Genomic DNA, 24,174 nt, shown 5'->3' on the forward strand with positions numbered 1-24,174 from the left:
CCTAAAAATATTTAAAGTGATTAAATATGTATCAGTAAAACTTCTAATATTTTCTTTAATAACATTTACAAAAAAAATCAACCAAAATCCAGAGAATTTTGCTGGATTTTGGTTGATTTTTATGTGAATGTTCTTAAGAAACATTTTTAACATTTCTTTTTTTCCACAAAAAAAATGTTGCAAAATTTCCCAGAAATGTTGAAAATGTGGACATCAGAAGTTTCACTGTGAAAATATACATATTTTTCCACATTTTCAAACTTTAAACCAGGTCAGTTTTGACCTGCAGGATGACACGAGGGTTAACTCAACAGTCATTCTGAAGGCTGCTTTTCGAGGTGCTGATGGATCGTCCTGACAGATGTTCTGAGAGCAGCTCATTTATATAAACTGATGTTTCTGGAGCTGCTGCATCTCTTTCCATGATCTGCGTGACTTACATCTTTAAGTGTATTAAATTTAGCGATACATTCTAATGTCTAAAGTGATTCTAGTATAAAAACACTCATATCTGGAAGGTACAGGCCCTGGTGAATCAATGCTCCTGGATAGAACAGGGTCAATATATAACTGAGGGACTTTTGAAGTCCATAGGATATATCTTGCATTCATTTTTATTAAAAGTAAAAAAAACTGTTTTTTATGTTCATTCTGATCATGTCTTTACAAATTCCATAATCATTTATCATGGAAACCATCACTTATTAATAAAAAATGAGTGGATGTCACTAAAATGTCAATTAAATAACCGTCTGAATTTAATACCAACCTCCTTCTAATGAGCTAAACAATAATAAAACGAGCTGATTCAGAAATAGCTTTGTCTGTTTGTGGTAATTTTAGGTGTTTTGTGGTCATTTTGTGTGTCTCTATGGTTATTTTGCAATGCAATGAGGAAGTTACTGCTCAAAAAATCAAATCATAATAAATGTCAACTTTTTGACTCGAGTTTGCCAAAAAGGCATGTGGGAGACTCTGGAGTCAACTAGAAGAAAATTCCTTGGTCTGATGAACCCAAAACTGAGCTTTTTTGGCCGTCTGATGAGATACCAAACACTGCACATCATCACAAACACTAAAAAAACCACCGTAAAGCATTGCAACTAGCTTCTAACTCCTTCAGAGGAGTCGCAGGCGTCCTGGTGGCCGCCCTCATAAATCTCTTCTCACTCAGTTTTTGAGGATGTCCTGCTTTAGAATAATTTAGATAGAAGTTGGATCCAAAGGGGTTCAAATGAACTGGAAATCAATACGGAATAATGTGGAAAGTCATGAACAACCCTCTCTACAAGCTAAAGCTTCTACCAAAAATAATGATTCAAACAATCTGAAAGGGGCTGCACTTCTGGTATGAAAATTACAGAATTTTGTGATTAAACGTTCTTATTCATTGTAATACTATATAACTGTGCAGTGTGTAACATACTAAGATGTGTAACTCATGCTTACGTGCCTGTATAAAAGCTGTGCTGTTTCCTGCCTTTGTCACTTGTTCAGACTGTGTTCTGCTCAAGTTGATTCTTCGCCGCAAGTAAAACTTGGGAAATTAATCTTCAGAAGAATCTATTTGAAACGTGGAGAGGTGAAGAGAAGAAGCCTGAAGGGTACAAAGGTGAACATATGAACAGAAATACACCTTAAAGATCAAGAAGTGCTGCAGTTAGTGAAAAAACTGAGATTATACCTTCAAACTGATGCGGTTTCCCCGTTGTGTCATCATGAAAGCAGCAAAAATAGTTTTCCCTTCAAAATAAACAATAATAGACAACAAGAATAAGGGGAAAATTAAAAAGACTGTATTCAACATTAGATTATTATTATTATTATTATTATTGTGCAAAAAAATTCAAGGTAAAATGCATCTTAAAAGAACATTTCCTATTTCATTGACAGAAGTATTGCACCAATATTGACCAAAGGGTCAAAAATAAACACTGTTTAAGGAGGTTGTCCATCATCATCAGACCCCAGATTCTTCCTCATCTGAAACACAGAAAACCTACTCAGGAATTAGTCTGATTCTTAGACTTTGTGAGCGTTTACAAGCCCATCTTCATTCCAGATCTGGACCATTTACAGCACCTAACCTTTGTTCTAAACCTGCACCGTTTAAACTCTATGGATTAAATTATTCTGTGAAAAAATACAGAAAAGCTCATTCAATAACATTCAATTTAAATCCAGACTGAGAGAACAACAGATTGTTTTTAAAGGTCAAATATTTAAGAGAACAACAAAATATCAAACTTAGGCAACGATTTAGTTTAAATACATTTTATTTATTATGGTTGGAGTATGTGCCAACACAGATAATTACAGAGAAGGCCATAGTCAGCCAGTAAGATCACAGCACTGATACTTCTGCTGAATCCCATCTCTGACTGGATGCTTTGCGGTTTTTGGCAAGAACAAGAAAAACAAAAAGGGCAAGAGTTGGTCTCAGATGTGAGCAGGCTGAAGAGTAAAAAAAAATAATAAATATTTCCGTCTTTACGGCAAATTCCTTTAAAAAAAAAAAAAAACACAATCAGTGAGAACAAGCAAAAAGGAAATGTTTGAGACTAAAATTAGAATGTTACACTCTTTTTAGTCGAACTTGAGTGGCAAGAATGCACCAACCGTTTGTTCATGAGCAACAAAACACTCGTCTTCTTTCACATCAATTTAGCAGTTTTACCAGAATGCAAAATATTTAAAACTTAACAGCAACTTCACAGCCAGTGGGCGTCTCACTAATGTAAGAAGAGTGTGTTAGAATTTGACATGATGCTATGATGCAGAGAAGAAAATCTAACTGCTGAAAAATGATCCATATTTTTCGGCAGTTATCAGAGTATTTTCTTTATGATGATGAATGGACATTTTTTTCCCCTAAACTTATAGTGAAAGTACATCTATGCCAACAAAGGTAAAAAAAAAAAAAAAAAAAAAAAAAAAAAAACACAAAAAACTAAAGCCTCACCTGCAGGTATCTGAGGCAAATAGTGGCACTGATAAAACCTGCAGTGAAAATCTGTGACAAATTAACTTTCCCCTTATTGCTGGAACACAGAAAAAGGCTCATTCTACTTAGTTTATTATCAGATCATAGAGTTAGAACCGATGATAAAGGGATTTAAGGTGGGCTGGGATCACATATTGAATAGTTTCTGTTCCACATTGTAACCCACTAAACTTTAAGGCTCAGTTTACCAAACATGGGATGAGTTCAAACATCCATTATATACTGTATAATATGTTTTAGTATGTCCCAGTAAGTCAAAAATACCAGGATATCTTACTACATTTGGTTGCATTTCGCAGTAATGTAACCCAGCATTCCACAATCCTCTGAGCAGTGAATGATATGCAGCCTAACGTCGTGGTGATTGAGCCACGGATGAATGAAGGTCAGAGATTGAGATGCAGTAGTATGATGAAGTGGTGAATCCCACCGGTGTGCAGACGGCAGGCAGCAGTATGGATTAAAGTGGAAATACAAAGAAGGTGATTTGAAACGATTCACGTCCAAGACTTTAGAGAACTTTTTTCAGTGGAGATCGTCATTAAATTTTCAGACTAAACATTAATCCATGTCTTGGAAACCGTTTGGGATGCTGTGTCCGAATTCCACCCAACGCACCAGAGTGATTAAACACAGATAGGTGTTAATTAAACTAGAAAAGCTCTCAGAGAGCGCAGTACTCCTCCAAGGCTGCTCGGTCGTTGCATGATTTCAACCGATAAGTCTCGATAAGTCCTCAGCAGTGGATTTGAATCAGGATCACAATCATGTGGCGTTCACTTGTTGTCATGGTTACAGTGACGCCGTGCCGCTATCTGGCAATGATACAGAAATCTTTAACAAATCTGTGGATCCAGACTATAAGCCGCATCACTGCCAAAATCTAATCATTTGGTCCTTGTGTCATTACTGACCTTCCCTGAAAATTCTGTTCAAAACGTTTGTTCAAAGAAAAGTCGAAAACTAAAGCTGAATTGCTCCGATTTGTCCAACGTTTCTCTGAGAGCCCACAGGTGCTACCAACTCTAGAGGGAGAAACAAAACTCCAAATGTCAAAGATAATTAACATTTACGTTTGTACAACGCTACAAACTTGGTGTTTTCACTCCAGTGATGTTTCACCATGCTGGATGTATCGTCCAACAGCTCATAGATTCTAGAAAGCGCGAGTGGGCGGAGGAAGGGAAGTTTGAACTTGTGGGAACAGAAATTTCTTCATCGACCACAGAATCAGGTGCACAATGCATTTCACTGTGCATTATACTATGTGTAATTATGTTTGTGATAAATAAAGGTCTTGAATCTTGAATCTTTGGGGATTTAGAGCCAAATCTTGCAGATGTTTTATCATGAAACGGACAAACGTATGAAGATGGAGTTCCTTGGTGGAGTAATTATGATTTTAACACTTCTGCCAAGGTAAATGTTTAAATCCTCAACAGAAAGAAAAATGTTTGTCCAAGAAGTAAATGAATAAAACCACTTACTGGCCTTCATGCATCTTCCTGCCTTCCTTCAGCTGTTGAACAACACACTGACACGGTACCTTCAGTTAGATTTTAACACATTCCAATGTTGGACAAAGGCGTCCATCAACTCCCAAAATTAAAAGATCTGGCCAATTTAATATTCCTACTTGCATCTTATAGTATATTACATGCTATTTTTCCCATCTTTTGTCTGGTGAACTGGAAATTAAATATTACTTCAAGACAAAAAAACAGCAGAATATATTGGTCATTTTGGAAATAGATGCAAAATAATAATAAAAAGATCCCAAATCATGAACAGCGTTTGATGATTAAACTCTTTCCTCACCATCACGGAGAATAAAACCACGTCTAAATGAGGAATAATAAACTGCTTTCAGCCCGTTTCTGTACGTTGATTCTCACACATCAGACTACGTTCACTGTGAATCTGCATTTAATTGCACTTGAGCACTGCGCATTTCACCGGCTGCATTTAAAGACCTCGTCAAAGGAATTCATCTTCGTCACTTCATTACGTTCAGCTCAGCCATTAGAAATCCATAGAATCCACCGTTTGGCTCGTCTTTGCTGTTTAGAGCACTGCATTAATGTTTTACTGATCTCATCAGGCAATCCAATGAAATGCTTTATATCTGTATAGGACAGGAGATTTGTTTTCAAAATAAGGACTTAGTGGTCACAATATGAATAAAACCATAAGTAAAGATGTAAAGTGATGGTTTGTATTGGGAGATTAAAAAAACAAACACCTGATGATTAAAAGTGCACATCCGGACCTTAAGGTTGATTTCTTTCAGTGGCTTTCAGGTTCGTCCGATAAAAGATGTGCAACTGAGTTATACTCTGATTTAATTAATAAATTAACCTTGGTTCCTTTTGATGAGTTTGAGTAACTCACGGTTTCCTCTGTTAATATTTCATTTCCCACTACAGTCGTTTTAGCTCAGGAGCTGGAAAAAAAATACATTTTTGGGAGGAATCTTGCCACTACAGTGACAACTAACATTTGCTGAGGTAATAACTTAGACCACTGGACAAACAGGCACACAGATGGGCAGTTACTCACAGGCAGAAACCTTAACATTCACTAGAGGGCTGTCAACGGTAAAGCACAAGACGGCTACTGAAGATACCATCATAGGAGCAGAGCACAACTCTGCCGGCGTGTTGCAGACTTGTGCTTTGATTTATCGCCTCTGATCCTTAGAATCAGGATCAGACTAATTCCAAACCTCCGTCAGGCTGTGATGTTCGCTGAACAAAAGAAGCTAGAAAGAAAAGCTCAGAGCAGAGACTCCTCCACGCGGCCGGTGCTGTTAAATAAAGAACTACTTACAGGAAGTATGTAACATCTGGTGATTTGTTTCTTTTTAGTCCATGTACATTAAATCACCTCTACAGTGCATGTGGACGTACTTGACCCTGCAGCCTTCGATAAGTGCTCAATGTTTGGGTCCAGACGTCCGGATCGACAGCAGCTGGACGGCTGGAGGACGTCAGATCGGTCCCTGAGCCTGCTGAGCTCGTCTCTCCTCCAGACAGCGACAAACCCACATGGACACCACCTCTGCATTTCCATCGTTGTACTGCACGATGAAGGAATGATCCTGAAAAACACAAAGTTAAAAAAAACATACATCTTCACAAGAAAAATCGGTGCAACTCAAACAACTGAGAGTTGAATTAACCCTCCTGTTGTCCTCATTTACAGGCACCAAAAAATATTTTTTCCTTGTCTGAAAAAAACTCCAAAAATTCAGCAAAAAAAAAAAATCCCTAAATTTCTGAAAATTTGCAAAACCTTCAGGAAGAAAATTCCAATAATTCCTGAAAAGTTTCCCTTGAAAGGTTAATTTAAAAAAAAAAAAAAAATCCCCCAAATTTGGCAAGAAAAATCCTGTAAATATTTTCCAAAAATGAGTAAAATCTTTCAAAAAAAATCCTAAAAATATTTAAAGTGATTAAATATATATCAGTAAAACTTCTATTATTTTCTTTAAGAACATTCACATAAAAATCAACCCAAATCCAGTGAATTTTGCTGGATTTTGGTTGATTTTTATGTGAATGTTCTTAAAGAAACATTTTTAACATTTCTTTTTTTCCCACCAAAAAATGTTCAAAGATTTCCCTATAATGTTGAAAATGTGAACATCATAAGTTTCACTGTGAAAATATATATTTTTTTCCCACATTTTCAAACTTTAAAACGAGTCAATCCGATCCACAGGACGACACGAGGGTTAAAAAAGTAGTTATTTGATAAATAAAGAGAGCGACGACACACTCGGCCCGACTCTTAAACTAAGCTTTCACTAATAAGTTCTGATTTATTTGTTCAGATTGAAAACTTTTTTTAACTTTAACCTTAACTGCACTGCCAAATCAAATTAGAAAACATACATAAAACACAATATTTAACCTTTATCACCTTCATTTATTAAAAAAAAAAAAAAAAAACTCTTTGGAGTCATTCATAAATTGAAATTAAATTTCATCTTTTCACCCATCTAGCTTCATATGTATGACCTTCAGAATAGCTAAAAATGAACTGAAGTGGCTGTAAAAACACAAGTAATGAGTTTTCACATAAAAACTGAAAATTGTAACAGCTATTAAAATGTTTATACCCATTCTACAATATTATTTTTATTATCAAACAGATTGGAGCCACAAACATTATTACATCTTTACGGTTTAGCGCTATTTGTATAATTATTCTAAATCATGATTGGCGAAATAATGATAAAATAGAAATAAACTCAACAGGAACGTCATAAAATCCTCTTAAATATTAATGTCGAACAGATTTGCTTTTAACTACAAAATGTGTAAGTAATGGCTTGTCAGGGTGTTTCAAAGAAATATCTCTGGACTTTAATGATCCATGAGAGTCATAACGGATTCTGAAATGAGCCTCGTAATAAAAAAGTAGCAGCGGCAGAAACAGACCACCTTAAAAACGAAACTCTTTTCAGGATAATCTCGACCGCTTTTCAACACTCGAGCCGACGAATGAGCTCCAGAAACCCCACAGACCTGCCTGCTGATTGGTGGCTCATCAGGTTTGTTAAATGCTGACAGACTTGTTACTGCAGCGGGACTGAAACAGAGATGTCACATGTGATATCTCCCTGACAGCAGCCGAGTCAGCGACCTCATCTGGCCGACAGCTCAGACCAGAGTCGGGGGTCACGGAGGTCACGGGGGGTTAAAGGTGAAAGAGCAGGAGGCTGTAAATGAGACAAACCAACCTGAGCTAACCATGAATTTTATTTGAGGTGTCTCGATGTCCAATTAAGTAAACAGCACTCTGGCCGGCCGCTTTAAATGAACTTGTCAACACTGATTCCAGCAAAATCCGTCCTGAACAACGAACGGCTGTCACTGTGAGCAGGAGTTCACTACGAAGTGAGAAGATCAATCACAGCAAATAGACTCAGACTTCTGTTTGGCTTTTTAGTCACAATTAGAACTCGGATAATAAATGATCTAATCTGGCAAATCAGGCGACGTTATCTTAGGGCAGATATCGGTATGTATGTCAGCTCTGAAGCAGTTCTACGATTGTCTGGTGGATAATTGTAACTGAGAATAAACTACAGCAAGTTGGCACAATCATAAGAACACGATGTTTTTTCTTTCCCACAGTTTTGTGAAAGGATTTTTTGTCTGTTTTGTGGTTGTCAGAAATTTGGTTGCATAAAGCAAAAACTAGTAAGATATAAACATGTTCACTGCAATTCCTGCATGGCCTCCTACCTTCACAAGTCAGTCAGAATATTACTGAACTCCTACAAATCAGCTAAAGAACCCAGCAGTTGTGCAGGTAAAGCTTCTATGATCCTTCCCCCTCACTGTCCGCTGCTTCCAGGTGAACCACTCAGAATAAGAAGCTGCCTCGTAGCTCTAAAATATCTGATCCATGACCAAAATACACCAAATGCTCTTCTGTCAGCCCAAGAGTGAACACAAGAGTCTTCATGCACTCCCAGCATCTGAAAAACTGAGAGGAATACTTTGATTTTCGAGGCCAATTTCTCAACAACTGAAAATTGTCAGAGCTTTGTAAAGCTGAGGGACATTCAGAGATGGTGGAAATCTTAAGACTCATTTGAAATTAATTAATAACCAAGGACTTGGTGGGATATTGTGTTTTCATGTCACTCTAATCCAGGGGTGTCAAACATGCGGCCCGTGGGCCAAAAGCGGTCCTCCAGAGGGTCCAATCCGGCCCTCAAAGTGTAAAAATTCCAGAGAAGACATTAACTGCAGATTATAAATTAGTAAAACTATAAATTTAAAATCATTTCTAGATCATGACAAGTTGTTTTGATCATAAAATACTAGATTGTTCATTGTTCTTTTGTGTCTCATTTTTGTCATTTTTTGTTTCACTTTTGTCTTATGTTTTTGTCATTTTGTGTCATGTTTTTGTAATACTTTGTCCTGTTTTTGTTGTTTTTTGTCTGACTTTTGTCATTTGTCTCATGTTTTTGTTGTTTTGTTTCTCGTTTGTCGTTATGTTTCCTTTTTGTCTCGCTTGTGTTTTTCGTATTTTTATCATTTTGTTTTGTTGTATTCTATGTTTTTCGTCTCGTTTTTGTCGTTTTGTGTCTTTTTTTGTCTCGCTTGTGTCGTTTGTCCCAGCCCACTTGAGATCAAATTGGGCTGAATGTGGCCCCAGGACTAATATTAGTTTGACACTTCTGCTCTAAACACTAAACTCAGCCAGTGTTTAAATCTGTCTGCTTCCAACAGCCAACCACTCCCATAAAAGCTGTTCTCATTTACATATTTTTCTGTTTCTGTTGTCAAAACAAGAATTAAATAGTGACTGAAATGCTAACCAGCAGTCCCTCCAAAGCCATTTCCAAACTGCCGCTTTACAAAACTAAAATACAGATTTTATAACGACAAGGTTGTCTGACAATCAGGGCAAATAGAGACGTTTATGTAACCACTAATAGATAACCCCATTCTGACAACATGCTCTCAAACATTTTTTTTTTGACAACTTGTACATTCATATACAACTTTTATAAAGATTTTACAGTGTTTTGCAGGACTGTAAGTCAACAACAAACCTACAAATCTGGTCAATGCAAAAACCAGATCTCCCTACAACGACGACTTCAGTAGATTGACTTAAAATTGAGGCGCAAAGTCACTCCAAGGTGATTAGTGTTGTTGTCAGCTGTTTCTTGTGGGGTCGTCGAATACCCCCCAGCAACACCCAAACTGGTGCAGACAATGTAAGATTAGCAACAAAGTAGGACAGGCTGGTGCTGATGGTCCACTTTTTCCCTCCTGAGATCCATCTTGTCTATTTGTGGTTCCACAGGAAAATATGTTAAAGTGAAGATTGTGTTTATAAAAATAAAATCATATTAAGGGTGAATACTTTAGCTCGTGATTGGCTTTAGAAAATTCACTGAAATGAATCTGGTTTGCTGATTATGTTCTGCTCTATCTTTGCTGACCGCTGTTACTTTGGGCTGCAGACATTCAATCACCGCAGCAGTTTTATATTTTAAAAGAAAATGGACTTTCTAGTGTGCTCTAATCGTGCACAAACTGTAGAGATTGTTAAGGACTGGGGGGGAGCCCCATCAATCCTGTTGTCCTTCTAATGGGCAGCTGGGGTTAACACAGTCTGAGGTTAATTACTCTCATATCAGTGTGTGTGTGTGTGTGTGTGTGTGTGTGTGTGTGTGTGTGTGTCTGTGTGTGTGTGTCTGTGTGTGTGTGTGTGTGTGTGTGTGTGTGTGTGTGTGTGTGTGTGTGTGTGTGTGTGTGTGTGTGTGTCAGTATGAGACGGCTGGACTGGACGCTCCTGGGTGCCCCTATGTGCTGAATACCCATCTCATCAATCATTCTTCCTTGCCTCAGCAGAGAGGGAGGGACGCAGGAATAAAGAAGGAAGTCCTGCGTGATGTTTTTAAAATCGAGCTCTCCAACCTCTGCTCCAAAAATTAACCCCGACAGGCCGGAGACATCTGCTGGAATGTGACCTGGACGAAGGTGGACATCACACCAGACCGAGACAGCAGAAATGCAGAAATGCCAAGACACTAGAAACACGAAATCAGGCCAAACTCCCTCTACAAGATGTTTTAGTCCCATCTGCTGAATGCAATTTACATTTACTACTCAACATAACAGAAGGAAGAACTGCTACATGATTGGAAGTGAAATAGGTGCAAATTTCAGTAACACAAAACGCTTGCAAATGTACAAGAGACACAGCAATGATTGTGTGGTATTATCAAACGCTCTAGAACAATTTTTAAATTGTTCCTTAAGCTGAAACTCTGAATTTAAAGTTTTAAGTAATTATAGATGAGAAGTTGAAAAGAAGTGTACTCAGAAAATGGTAACTTTAAACATTTATACCTGTGTTTCCATCATGTATTTTTATGTGCATTTTAAACTACTGCATGAGAGTTAATGGAAATAGCAAAATTTGAAAGAAGAAATTCCCAATGTCTCAGAAAAGTTTTTGTAACCTGCCTAAAGAAGGGTTAAATAATTATTTTTATTCATTTCTGATCATTATTTCTTTCCAGCTTACGTTTATAAGTGCTGTGAGTTTTATTTTAAGAACTGGAACTTTATTTTGGGTTAGACAGGAAGTAGTATGCTAAAATATTCGACGTAGCTTAACATTGCTAATTCATGGACTGAGCACTGCTTCTGTTTCTTCTGTGAGGGTTGAAAACGAGAGAAAAAGAGGTTGGAGAACTGTTAAAGAAGCACTTTTAACTGTCCTGGCTTCTCCTGATGAAAACCCCCTTCTTGGTCAGGTCTTATTTGATGCATGGAAGCTGAAGCCTCCCAGTCAAACTTTGAGTCTCCACCACACCATTCAGTGGATTCTGTGGTAGGATAGTGTCTGTCCTACTGACCGACACTAACGAGAGCCTACTTTGAATCCTTTCCCTGGACTTTGACTAGCCCCCCTGATTTATTGACTTGAACTTTGATTAGATCCACAACAAACCAATTCCAGAGGAACACTTTCAAATGGACATTTTATGTTTTTTCTTAGTTTACTGGGCCCATTGGTATCGCATTGTAATGATGTGCACTGTTCAAATAGTTTTTCAAACCTAAAAAGTTCACAATAACAACTGATACCTGTGTCCGCTGGTTACTGCTATTACTCCTAGCTCCTCCGAACCTCAGTAGCGACGTGTACATACTCAGAAGTGGGTTACATTTTGAAAAACAGTCCATGTATAATATTTGAGATGAAAAGACCTTTCTTTCCTCAGTAAGTTCTGACATTTCGGCACCGGGCAGCATGTATCATGGCTGATACCAGCTGACTTGAAAGAATTATTACAACTTTACTGATTGAAAACAATTTTTGAAAGCATATTTCTATTTTCCACTTGTGGTTGGCCAAAGTTTTTTGTTTCTTCTTTGAGTTTTTTTTTAAAAGTGGTTTTGTTTCCTCCATCTTCTACTACTGTTTATTATCGTCATGTGGAAAGTTGTCCTTACTGTCACCTTATGACGACACTAGCCAGCCTAGTTTATTCACCCCAAAGAAGGTCATGGAAACAAGCCAAAATTTCTTTTTCAATTGCTTTTTTTGTGGCATATTTTAAGAGTTTGCTTCAGTTTGCTCAAGAATTGTTCAGAAATACAAATTTGTCAACGGGGCAAACGGCATCTACCTTTAATCATGAAATACAAATAATAATGCGTTCCTTTAGACCACTAATTCCCAATATGTGACCCTTTATAATGAAATGATGTCCAATAATAAATATCCTCTCACAACTCCACCACCAAGAAACAAACATACAAAACCCCCAGGAACGGAAAAATAGCTCTAGACTGTTAGAGACATCAGTTCCCTCAAGTGATTTTCACTACATTATAAATACATCCATTGCTTCTCTCTCGCATACACATAACCGTCTAATAATTAAATTACCTGCAACCTAAATTAAGTGTGAAACCTGTAAAGGAAGAGTTATGAACACAGAGTGAATAACTACTCCTTAGTTAGGTCATTGAAGGTGTTTGACTTTCTACAGTAGCAGCGCATGGTCAGAGGTGAGACGGGGGGAAGGACTCATTTAAAAGTTACATTAATCACCGTCTGGCCATATCAAACTGGGATAATCACCTGCAACCGCTCCGCTCAAATAGAAATGGCCTAAACCCAGGGGAAATTCTACCTAACTCTGTAATTGTTTGAAGCCTTTCAAGGGTCTGTTTAATCTAAGATTAATTTATGCGATTTTAAATAACTCTATGTATGATTAATACGCTCAGAAGAAATTAAAAGGAGTTTGAGGCAATTATAACAAGAGAGTGGTCATCACCTCATTAGAATAGTGTTGGAAGAAACATGGTGTGAGTGTCAGTGTGTGTGCGAGACAGAGAGAAGGGTGAAGAGGTAGATAGAATAACTAGGTCTTTACAGATTTGCATGCTAATCACCGGCTCCCTCTGGAAACTGGCTGGCATTAGTTAGTGTGTATGAACGCAGTGTGTGTGCGATTTCTGGTCAACGTCAGTGCACAGGGAATGTAGAGAAACTTCCATTTGGAGGATTACTAAACTAATAATCCACACATCTGTGTCGTTTTCTAGATATCTACCTGGCAAATGAGCCACAACACTAAACATTAGCCACCAAAATGGAAAAAAACAGTAAAACAAGGAAGCGCAAAGGAGTAAGAGCAGCATTACTGTCATGTTTTAGTATCTAAACAAGTACACAAAAGAGCAAACCATCCACTACTGCAACAGTCAAGATTCACTCTCAAATCGAGGCAGCTTTTAGCTTGGCTGTGTGACATTTAACACTAGTGGCAAACAAAACTAAGGAGTAGCAGTAATGGTGATGACGGCATGTTCCAGATTGGAAAGATGAGATATGTCAGTGTCAGAGATTTCAAGGGTAAAGTCCTGACTGACATCAGACAGTACTGGATGAACCAAGATGGAGAGATGAAGCTGTGGAAAAAGGGCATCTCCCCGAGTCCTGAGCAATGGAACCAACTGAAGGACCAGATTTCAGAAATTGACGATGCCATTAAGAGAGTAAAAGCATTCCTTTCAGTGTTATCTATTGAACTAACTGAACATGTCGGCTTTCATGCTTTTGTTTCATCGCGTTTAGATTACTCAATTTCCTTTAATCAGGTTTGCCAAAGAAGACCTTCATGGTCTGCAGATGGTCCAGAACGTAGCAGCTCCTGTTCTGACCAGAGCCTGTAGATGAGCATCACTCCGGTGGCTACCTGTTTCGGTTAGAGCAGACTTTAAGGTGCTGATGCTGACATATAAAGTTGTAAATGGAATTGCTCCATCGTACCTGTCCAGTTTGATGAATCTGTATGTCCCCACTTGTGTTTTATGTTCCCAGGGGATCCAAAGGTCCGTAGAAAGATGGTTGGGAAACAGGCTTTGTCTTTCCAACATTGTGGAACAGTCTACCTGTTCAAATCAGGCAGGCATCTTCCACCGATGGATTTAAAACAAAGCTGAAGACCCACTGGTTTACTGCTACATATGAGTCTTAAACTGTTTTACTGATGGCCTTTTTATTGGTTCAGGATGTTTGTGGATTTCTGTTTTTTATCTCTACGAACAGCACTTTGACTGAAAGCGTTTCCTAAGTAAATGTATTATTATTATTATTAACAAAAAGGTCAAATCAAATATGTTTTGTTGTAAACACGTTGTTTTTTTTTAAATATACAAGATTTAAACATTGATTTATGTGTAATTCTGACTTCTGCTTTTGTTCATAAATGGCGTGACTGAAGAGTTGCTGTGGTCTCAGCACGTGTAAATGGGCTTCACATCAAAGAAGACCCAGGGGTGAAATGTGAAAACATCTGGCAGGGAAGGTGTTGACAGGAAATTTTAGGGAGGAAGAGACACCAGTGATTTGGTCTGAGAGGAGGTGCAACGATACGTAAGCATGCATGTGAAAATCCTTTTTGCACGTGTAGCAATGTAAACACTAAGAGAAGTATTCCTCAGATGATAAAGCAGCTTTCAAAGTTTGAAGACACATGATAACTACAACTGAGGCAAGACGACAGTCATTTAAAGCATTACTTAAAAAAAATACACAGAAGACAAATACATACAAGATTATTGGATGTGTAGTTTAGTCTGTATCTGGACACAAGAGCCAATATTACACATCTTTCCTATGCTTGGAGCTACTAGGACTCTGATCCACGGCATTTCGGTTTCTCTTCAACAAAATAAAAAAGAAACCGCAGAAAAACACACAGAATTTCTCTGCTGTAGTAACGCATCTAAAGCTAAGTTGAATACACTTTGTCAGTTATCTGAATAAATAAAAATACACAAGATTATTTCACAAATAAAGAAAATGTATCTAAGCATCATTGATGTTCACAGATCTATTGTGGATTAATATAAAAAAAGTCATTGACGGTTTTAGAATACTCGCACTGAAAGAGGCCAAAACTTGACACTACTCAGTTTCTATTCTGTGCGTCTGAGTCAAAAGCAGATTTGCGGACGGTCAGAGAGAGGAGGGGGTTCTTTTGTGAAAAACCGAGGGGCTCATCTGGTGTCTCTGGGGTTGGAAGGGGGCTATGAAATGTGTGTGTGTGTGTGTGTGTGGGCCCATGAATAGAAAAGCAGAAGAGGAGGGCTGCATTGACAAGGGTGCTAAAAGGCTGTGTGAAGGCTGCTGGCTGGGGAACGAGGGACAGTGAGGGGGAGGCAGAGGGGTGGATGGAGAAATGAAACGTCCATCAAATCACAATGAAACAATATTAGGGTGTGGGGATCATCTCTGTTGTCTATCTTCACTCGTACACCAAAATGCATAAAATAATTCTGCACTATTTGCTCTAAAACAACCCATTCTCTCATTCTCACAGTAAATCTTAATAAACGAGCTAACTGTTGATGCACAGGCCTCGTACTGGAGGAGAACGATGGCCTGTTCAGAATCTAAAGCGAGAAACCTCAGACAGGACGGGTCACCACCAAATACCTGCTGCCAGTGTCCTGGGAGCGAGCCAATGGAAAGTCTCCTCGGCTGACCCACGTCAGTAGCTTATGATGACAGGATAGGGTGTCCACAATGAAAGATGCATCAGTATGAGGAGAGAAAAACACACTCCCTTTCCTCTCTGACGGCTCATCATGTGATTCTTTACAGGAGAAAAAAATCGCTTCTGATACGAGTCGAGTATTGAGCTCAGTACAGCTCAGCCAGATATTCCTTCTTGATCAGTGTCGAATGAAACGACAGAAAACTGAGCTAAGAAGAACTCGACATTTGCATTGATGACAAGGCTTTTGATAAATGCTATGATTTAGTGCTACATAAATAAAACTGAACTGAATATAAAAGCTTAAGCTACCGATTTATTTGTTACATTATCAGGAATTTAAAAGTCTATTTGCACTGTCTAATTTCACTGTTGAAGCCTGAAAGAGGTAGAAATACTAAGTATGTGTCAAATAGTTCGACTATGTGAGGCTTTAGTAGCATGTGGTGAAAGGAACCAAGTACCCCGTGGAGACTTTGTTGGCTAATAGAGCTCCCTGGTCTGACTGTATTGTGCACATTTAAGTGCATGTACCCAAAAGGTGGTCTGTGCAAAAGCTTTACAATAAAAAAAACACATTAAACACACTTCTGAGGTCTAAAAGATGCACAGAATGTGATGACTGAACACAGTGTAAACATGTGGATCTTATTTGGACTGAATTCAAAAGTACACAATTGGTTTGGGATTTTAACAGTTAGTATTAATTAAAAAGTTTTTTCAAGTACATAAAAGTTTTCTAATGTTAAGACACACCTCATAAAACACGCTCAGATCATCCTGCAGCTGCCACTAGATGTACAGTTGGGCTCTTTTTTCTTAAAGTGTCACTGGAGTAAAACAACTGTGCCAGTGGGACATGCAGCTGATCAGCACTCATATTCAAACTGTAAACAAATACTAGGCGCCAGTTCCTCTGCTGTTGAGTAGAGGGAGAAAAGGCTGGAGGTTTTTTTTAAATTTTTTTTTTATTGCAGTTGTTTTTTTCCACATTCAGGACGCCAAAGCAAGTACCAGTGATTGGCCAAAAGATCTCTGAACATTGCCTGTCCAACGCTGTACGCATCCACAAGTCACTTTGGTTCCACATTTCACACAGACGTGGTAAAAAAAAAAAAAAAAAAAAAAGTGAGAGCAGGTACAAAAGAAATAGCATCAGATTCAAGCAGTTACTGACTTTTGCTCGAAAAAAATTCAAGAAAAAAATTGTACTTGATGAATTCATGGACTGATTTAGTGATGCACACATTTTATCCATAATTTCACATTATTGTATAAAGGTGTGTGAATGTGTTTTGCACTGTCGTCATAGTAACAGCTCCAGCAAAGATGTGAAATCCGCTTTGTTCGTCCACAATGCAGAATTTCACAAGATGTAACTGCTGTGCTGAGAGAAAAGAAGTTACATCAAAATAACAGCATTTATGATTTTATGAAAAAAATACGTCATTCTTAGTGGAAATGCAGGTGCTTCTGTGCTGTTTACAAGCTTTTGCTATCATTAAAGTTTCTGTTTCTTTTTTCTTGATACTTTCCAGGGTCTCTCTTCCTTTCCTCATGTTGGGAACATAGCATGAGCCCAAGAAACAGCTTTTCCCTTCACGGTGCGCCTCAGCTGGGTAAAACAACAAAACTGAACTCAATGGGATAAAATAATCTTAGCATGAGCGAAGCACCAAGTCCGTGTAGTTGCAACAGACTGTATCAGCCTTCAGGGACTGAACCCATCATGAGTGAGCCTGCAATCAAACAGCAGCCCTGTAAAGAACATCTAATGGGATAAAATCCCAGTGACAACAATGACGTCAATAAAAGCTACACCAGTGATTAGAGAAACCACATGCTGAAACCTGATGAGCAAACTAGAGCTACTTGGTGAGTTTGCACGGTCATAAAACAACATTATTTGCTCAGTGTCTACACTATTGTGCGATTTCCTGCATTACCCTCCGCAGATAAAGAGTGGGAGCAAATGGTGGCATTTTCTGTGGAGCAGAAAGAGAGACAGAGGAGAAAGGGGGAGCGGTGCATTAACATACAGATAGAATAGGTAAAGAGTTTTAATGTACTCAGGAGGCTGAGTGAGAGGCGGGGAGGAAAAGAGGGAACGAGGAAGAGGAAAGAGAGAAAGACAATCAGCAGGCTGGTGCCACAAAGGCAGGCATCCGTGACCTTATATCTCAGTTCATCACGGGCCGGGAAGGAAATGAAAGGCCTACAGGAGGACAAAATATAGGTAAAGGAAAGACGAGCGGGATGGAGGAAAGAGGGAGTCAAAAATAGAAGGAGAGAAGTGTGAAAATGTGAAAAAGAGCACAGGGATCACCATGAATATGAAAGAAGTGGAGCAGAGTGGGAAGATGGAGGAGAGTTAGGGAAAGGAAACATTGACGGGAGCAGAGATGGAAATGAAACCATGCAAACTACGATGACCCGAAGCATCGGAAAAACAGAAAGAGTCTAAAAAAGGAAGCCATGTACAGTCATGAAAAGATGGAAATACAAATATAACAATTACTTGTTGTCAAAGGTGGCCTGTATGCAGGATAGTAAAGACAACAATGCTGCACAGATGTTGTTCTTTTTTCTTGGGTTTCCAATTAATTACTGAAAGCACCCACACCTGACAATTCAAGTTCTATCATACTGTTTGTTTTTGATTGCTTTCATTTGTACACCATTAAAGTCAATAAAGAAAATAATGACGGGAAATTGTTAACTTTACACAGAACATTTAGGGAAGAATTTGTGGATAATAAGCGTTGGATAAATTAGCTAACAAAGCCTCCAGAGTGTCTCAAATACATAAACTGCATATTAACTCATCGACATTTGGTGTAACCTTTGTCCTTGCATTGTTTTGTCTTTGAATTAAGCTTTGGCTAAGAAGGAAATAAACCACAAAAACACAAAGTAAAAAGAGACCTCAAGTATTCCTATTCCTCCTCACAGTACAAATACAAAAGAAGGCCAGACGACGGGGCATTCAGCCAGACTCAGAGACAAGAGGATGCAAAACAAACTAAAAGCAACCAGGAGAACAATTAGAGCAGATAAATCAGAAAAACAATGGAAGCTGCATTCAATTTGAGCTGCAAGCAAAGTAAACTAAAACTTCCATTTCGTGTGGAGGCACGACGTCTCTTTCCAGCCAACATTTCCCTTCACTCTTTCTTTCTGGTGTGAGACTGAGAACATGCAATCTGTCAGCAGCTGTAGATTTACACCCTGCAGCCCACAACACAAACTTTCACCTCTCCACTCCCACCGGACCCGACTGTCGCTGTCCTTGGTCCTAACACAGAAACCCGAGAGTGTCGCAGCTCTTAAAAGGCGGTTTGTGCAAACTGCCGGTTTGGTGTGTTAACGTGGAGCTGAGAAAACCATCAGGTCCACACTGGAAGGGAAGCATGAGGCTCGACACGATGCCACAAAGAGCTGGAACTGAGTACAGTCCTTATTCATCAAACCACTTTACAAAGTCACAGGATCTATGGCTTTGGTATTTTAATGTAAATTAACTGGCTGCTGCTGTCAGTTTGGACAGAACCAGTTCACCAGCCAGGACAAATCAACACTGTCCAATTTTTTTAAGACACAAGTGTACAGAGACACTGAGTTTTTAAACTTCTGTTAAACCCTGTGAAATCCCATATTGATGGCATATTTCCAATGCTATTAGCAAAGCAATTCAAATTATCTTCAGACATTCATGATCCTACATAAATACCTAGCGATTCCTAGATTATCAGGGGTTTTGGTCCTCACATTTTAAAATTTAGACGTCAAAGAATTATTTATCTCCTGCCGAGGGGGCTGTTATTTAGAGCTGTCGATACCAGCACTGTAAACCAACACATTAATATTTAATTTTTGCTCCAGTCCATCGTAATAAATGCTTTTCCCTCAGTATCACTATTTAAATAATGCTTCAGTTTTTGGGTCCATTCATTGGTCAGCTACAGTTCTAGAGAATAACAGCTGCAGCACAGTTCAACTCAGTTCAGAATAAAAGTTTCTAAAGTATGCCAATACTTCAAATTAACCCCAAAGAAAAAATGCAGCTTGTTCACTGTACAGTTTTAATGCGGCACAGGAAAGAGAAAACACAAGGGTAAATACACTATCAGGAAAGGTGAAAGTACATTTAGTGTTTTGTATTCATCAGTAAAGACAGCATTTATATTCTATTTTTATGTCCTTGTAGCTGCTCAATAAGCTCAAAACCAAAGCATTTCTGAGGACAATTAATTATGTAGAATAATCATCTGAACAGTAAAGTAGTCGATATATTAATCTGTAGAAAACTATTCTTTAGTTTAGGACAAACCTTGATTTGAGCTGTTATTTAAATAAAGTGTTTTGCTGCAGCATCATCTTATGGGCTGTTGAAAAGCTAGATTCTTGTACAGTGAGTTCAGGATCTGTATATGTTTGCTAGACAGAGATTCTGCCTCATGATAACTTTGACTGCAATGTTATTTCATTCTAAAAACATGCGCCCTAATTTAAAATTTTAAGTGGATTCCTCTTCAAACATGTATTCAGAATGTTTGAAAGTTGTATGAGGCATAAACTCTTTTATAACTTTTTGGATTCAAATGTTTGAAGGATTGGCTGCACCTCCCTGTGAAACTTGTTGTTCTGTGTTCTGTGGGAAAGAAATCGACTGATTATTGAACTGTGTGAGCTACTTCCAATTCAAACTGAAATTTCATTTTTTAGTGAAGAAATGTAAACTACATCCCTGTCAGAGGCTTTTTAATGTAGCTTGAATGAGTAATAATGAAACTGTGCAAACTAAAAAAGTATGTATACAGGCGGTCCTCGACTTGCCTCACAGTTCCGTTCCTACGGATCACTGTAAGTCGGAACCAGCAAAAATGTAAACAAAGCCATTACGTGCATCCCGATATTGATCAGTTCTTTGGAAAAGCCATGAATACCAACAACTTTTATGCATGTATAAATCATTTTACAAGAAGATAACAGAATATGTTGCACTGTTCTGTACAATTTGAGCGTTTTATTCTATCTAATTTCACTTCCATGGAGACGGCTTTCCTTTTCTTCCAATCATCAGAAGAGTCTGACTTACACTGGGAGCCATAATGAAGGACAAAACGTTAGTGAATGTAGCACAATCCAAGGTGGCGTACAGCCGTAGAATGTAAACAAAGCCGTCTGATAGCACCGTGTGACGACATATTCATCCGCCAACTAGTTCCACATAACCAGTTTCAACGTAACGATGAAACGACGTACGTTGAGGACGTCGTAAATTGCTGCTGTCTAAATTAGACGTCGTAAACTATATAAGTGACCAAAAAGACAATGCAACTTATAAAAATTTACTAAACTGTCCCCGTGAGTTAAGTTTAAAATTTGTCTAAGTTACAAATGAGACATAAATGTGACAGCAAACTTTTAGAATCTGGAGAACTAATTATGTGCTGCACAGAAAGACATTGAAATGAGAAGTTTGCATAGTGTTGGGCTTTTACAAAGGCAGCTACACACACACACACACACACACACACACACACACACACACACGTGCACACACACACACACACACATACACACACAGGCACACACACTTAAAAATAATTTCCTTTTGTCAGTCGGTCAAATTTCTGTCAGGCTATAAAACTTAATTTTGTAAACCAGAATGATTTGACTCTTGTACAACAGTTAGACCTCATTCATTCAGCTTGGCTTTAAATGCAGTGAATTGAATGAATTATTCCTGAAGTAGGTCTTAATCCTACCTCAAGGTTTCTTGCTGACCTCTCTCTGACATCTTTCATTGGTAGCAAAAAGTTCATTACTGTTGTTTCCACACAGCAATGCCAACTTGGAGGGTCCTTGACCCAAAACACCTCAATCACTGTGGAAAGTACAATTGTATATTCCAAAAGCTACAGAGATAATAAAACCATGTTTAATTGAAATTTTATTGGAATGCATGAGCATGATCACACTCTGTACACATTTATTCAAAACTTATATTTTGTGGTCCTTGGAAGTGCTTAATGGAAGGCTTGGTTTAACTTACCATGAGGTTATTAGGTGCAGGTCTCTCTTTGGGGTGCCGCCGCATACTGAGAAAACAAAAAAAAAGATACACGAGCAGTCTGTATCCAGCCACTATTCATACTGTTTCTAAGTGCGCAAGAGATGCTTTTGTTACAACTTTTATTTCATGCATGATTTTCATTTATAAATGAATGTTCAAGAGCAAGCTTGAAACAAAACCATTCATGGCAAAGAAACCGAAAGAGAAGGTTTAATACTCGTACAACACAGCGCCTTTATGTCAGACAGATTAGTGGATTCATGTTTCTGTGAGTGTCCTCCACATCGCGTATACATACGTGATCTGTCAGGACAACCTACACTGGGGACGTTTAATCATGTGACTGGTTTATGTACTACAACGTAAGGGCCATGACTGTCTAAGAGTAATCCTCGGCCTGTACCAAGGCATGGCAGAACCTCAGTGGGTCCTGAGAGAGAGGTGCTCGGTTTGAGTAAATACAGCAGTCATGGGGGATAAACAATAGCTGCTATAGTCGGCTAGCGAGTGCTTAACACACATGCGCGCACGCGCGCACACACACACACACACACACACATACAGCGTTTTCATGTGGTTTGGGTGTGTACGTAGATGTTTGTGTAACTGTAAAGGTTACAAGAGGCTAATCAATCAGAAGCAAGCACAGAGTAAACACTGTATTTGTCCTGATGCATTAGATAAATCAATTACTCGTGATTTTAAAAAAAGACACAGCTATTTATTGAATCACATAGCTAATGGCTAATACAAGCATAATGCATTAACACACACAGGCCCATGCACTTTAAATCCCATTGTACACCATTATACCTTTGATTGGCCTACTGTAATTTAGCTCATCCATGTTAAATGCAGCTTGTGGTCTTTGTGACTGTTCAGTCTGGCTCTGTGGGGCCAGAGATGGTTGATGGTTGCAAATATAATACGGTAGTACAAAATTTAAACCAGGAACAGAATACTGACTCACCACTGAGTGATGAAGTGAACGAACTTCTCACTGAACTGGCCGATGTGAAGAACTGGAGGATCCTGTGAAGTGGAACAAACCAATTTAGACAGCAAGTACGATATTAATCCGGAACAAGGAAAGCACTCAGAGAACGCAGTCCTCCTCCAAGGCTGCTCACTCCTCCATATGGCATTGTCAGAAATGCAGCCTTTTTTTTTTTTTTTTTTTTTTTAAAGAAATGCAGCATTTATTTATTAGTTATTGATCAGAAATCACGGTAACACAGAATGTGGCCATTTAATATAGATGTACCCACAAACAAAATGACCTTGCGTTGAGCACAGGCGTGTGTTCTGCATGTCTACGTTATGTATGGATACCGAATCACGTGACCTAAATATGTAGCAGGCGGTAGGAATTGATGGGACTCAGAAACACCCCCACAGTTTATTCAATTGTTCCTTGTATCATTTCCGACAGTGGCTGATTTGTAGTGGGATCGCAATCATGTGATAGTTTCCTCTGTCAAAATGAAGGAAAATCCATGTGACACATGATTAGTTATAAATTATTTGCTCAATTTTATTTCTTGTGAAAAATGAAAAAGCATAAATTAAGTAAAAACATTTCTGTCAATGAGGTAAAATTGTTTACATATGAAGAAATGTTTTACTATTTACAATGAGTTGCAAATGTGAGCATTTTTAAAGGTTTTTCACTTTATCGACTTGTTAAATTGTCATCTCGTTACTCTGTCACTTTGCTACCACTTGCTGAATTAAATGGCTAACTGCAAAATAAAAGAAAGAAAGAAAAAAGGCAATTTTTTGGTCAATGAGCACAGTTCAGCTCAAGCTCAGGTAGATGGAATCATCCTTTTTCAAGTGGGGAAACTGCACGTTAAGTCTCAGTTCATCAATGAAAATAGATATTCATTGGAAGTGGGAGGAAAACTTGACACACAGAGCAACATAATAAACATATTAAAGCCGCAAAATCGGAGAAGTAACTGGATCTTTTTCAACTAGAGCACTTAAGAGTGTTTGAATAAGGTCAAGTGCAGTATTAATCAATATGTCATACGATTACTGACACAAGCGATGTTCAAAGAGTACAGTGCTGCTGAATGAGCCTGACTTCGATGAAGTTCAGAGTTAAGTGCCTTTCTTGTATAAAGACTTTAGTATCTGACCTCAAGGTTACACGCTGCACTCTTTATTCCCGGTACTCATGGCAGCATTGAGTGGTGTTCGGCAGTCAGGTTTTAATGGACCTGTCACAGCTGGTAGGTGACCCAGTAGTCAATCCAACTAATCAACAAATCTGGTAATTCATAAGGTGAAAGTGTAAATGTAAGAGAAAGTGTTGTAGATTAAAACTATTACGGCTTGGATTTTCTTACACCATGGCTGTACAAAGCCCAAAGCTGAAAGGAGTAGAAGAGCGAGAAATATCACGGAGCAACGGCTACAGTTTAATTAGAATTCTTCATATTCTAAATACTAATTCTTTTTATAACTGAAGTGTACCTTCAGGCCCAACCAACGGCCAGAGAATATTGGAGGAACGACACG

The 24,174-nt window shown here is 38.4% G+C and overlaps 1 protein-coding gene across 1 annotated transcript in view; it reads right to left on the minus strand.

Annotated features, from left to right (window-relative positions):
* Window positions 1–2,258: 2,258 nt before the first annotated feature.
* The window catches only part of map2k5 (mitogen-activated protein kinase kinase 5), an 86,335-nt gene continuing 64,419 nt past the window's right edge, over window positions 2,259–24,174 (minus strand). The window contains exons 20-22 of the mRNA XM_055011010.1: window positions 22,619–22,680; window positions 21,628–21,673; window positions 2,259–6,104 (exon numbers count right to left, since the gene is read on the minus strand). Coding sequence (XP_054866985.1) covers window positions 5,994–6,104; window positions 21,628–21,673; window positions 22,619–22,680 — 219 coding nt within the window. The 3' untranslated portion in view covers window positions 2,259–5,993. The remainder of the gene's footprint in view (window positions 6,105–21,627; window positions 21,674–22,618; window positions 22,681–24,174) is intronic.

Source organism: Amphiprion ocellaris, chromosome 1, assembly GCF_022539595.1.
Source record: "Amphiprion ocellaris isolate individual 3 ecotype Okinawa chromosome 1, ASM2253959v1, whole genome shotgun sequence".
NCBI classification, from domain to species: domain Eukaryota; kingdom Metazoa; phylum Chordata; class Actinopteri; family Pomacentridae; genus Amphiprion; species Amphiprion ocellaris.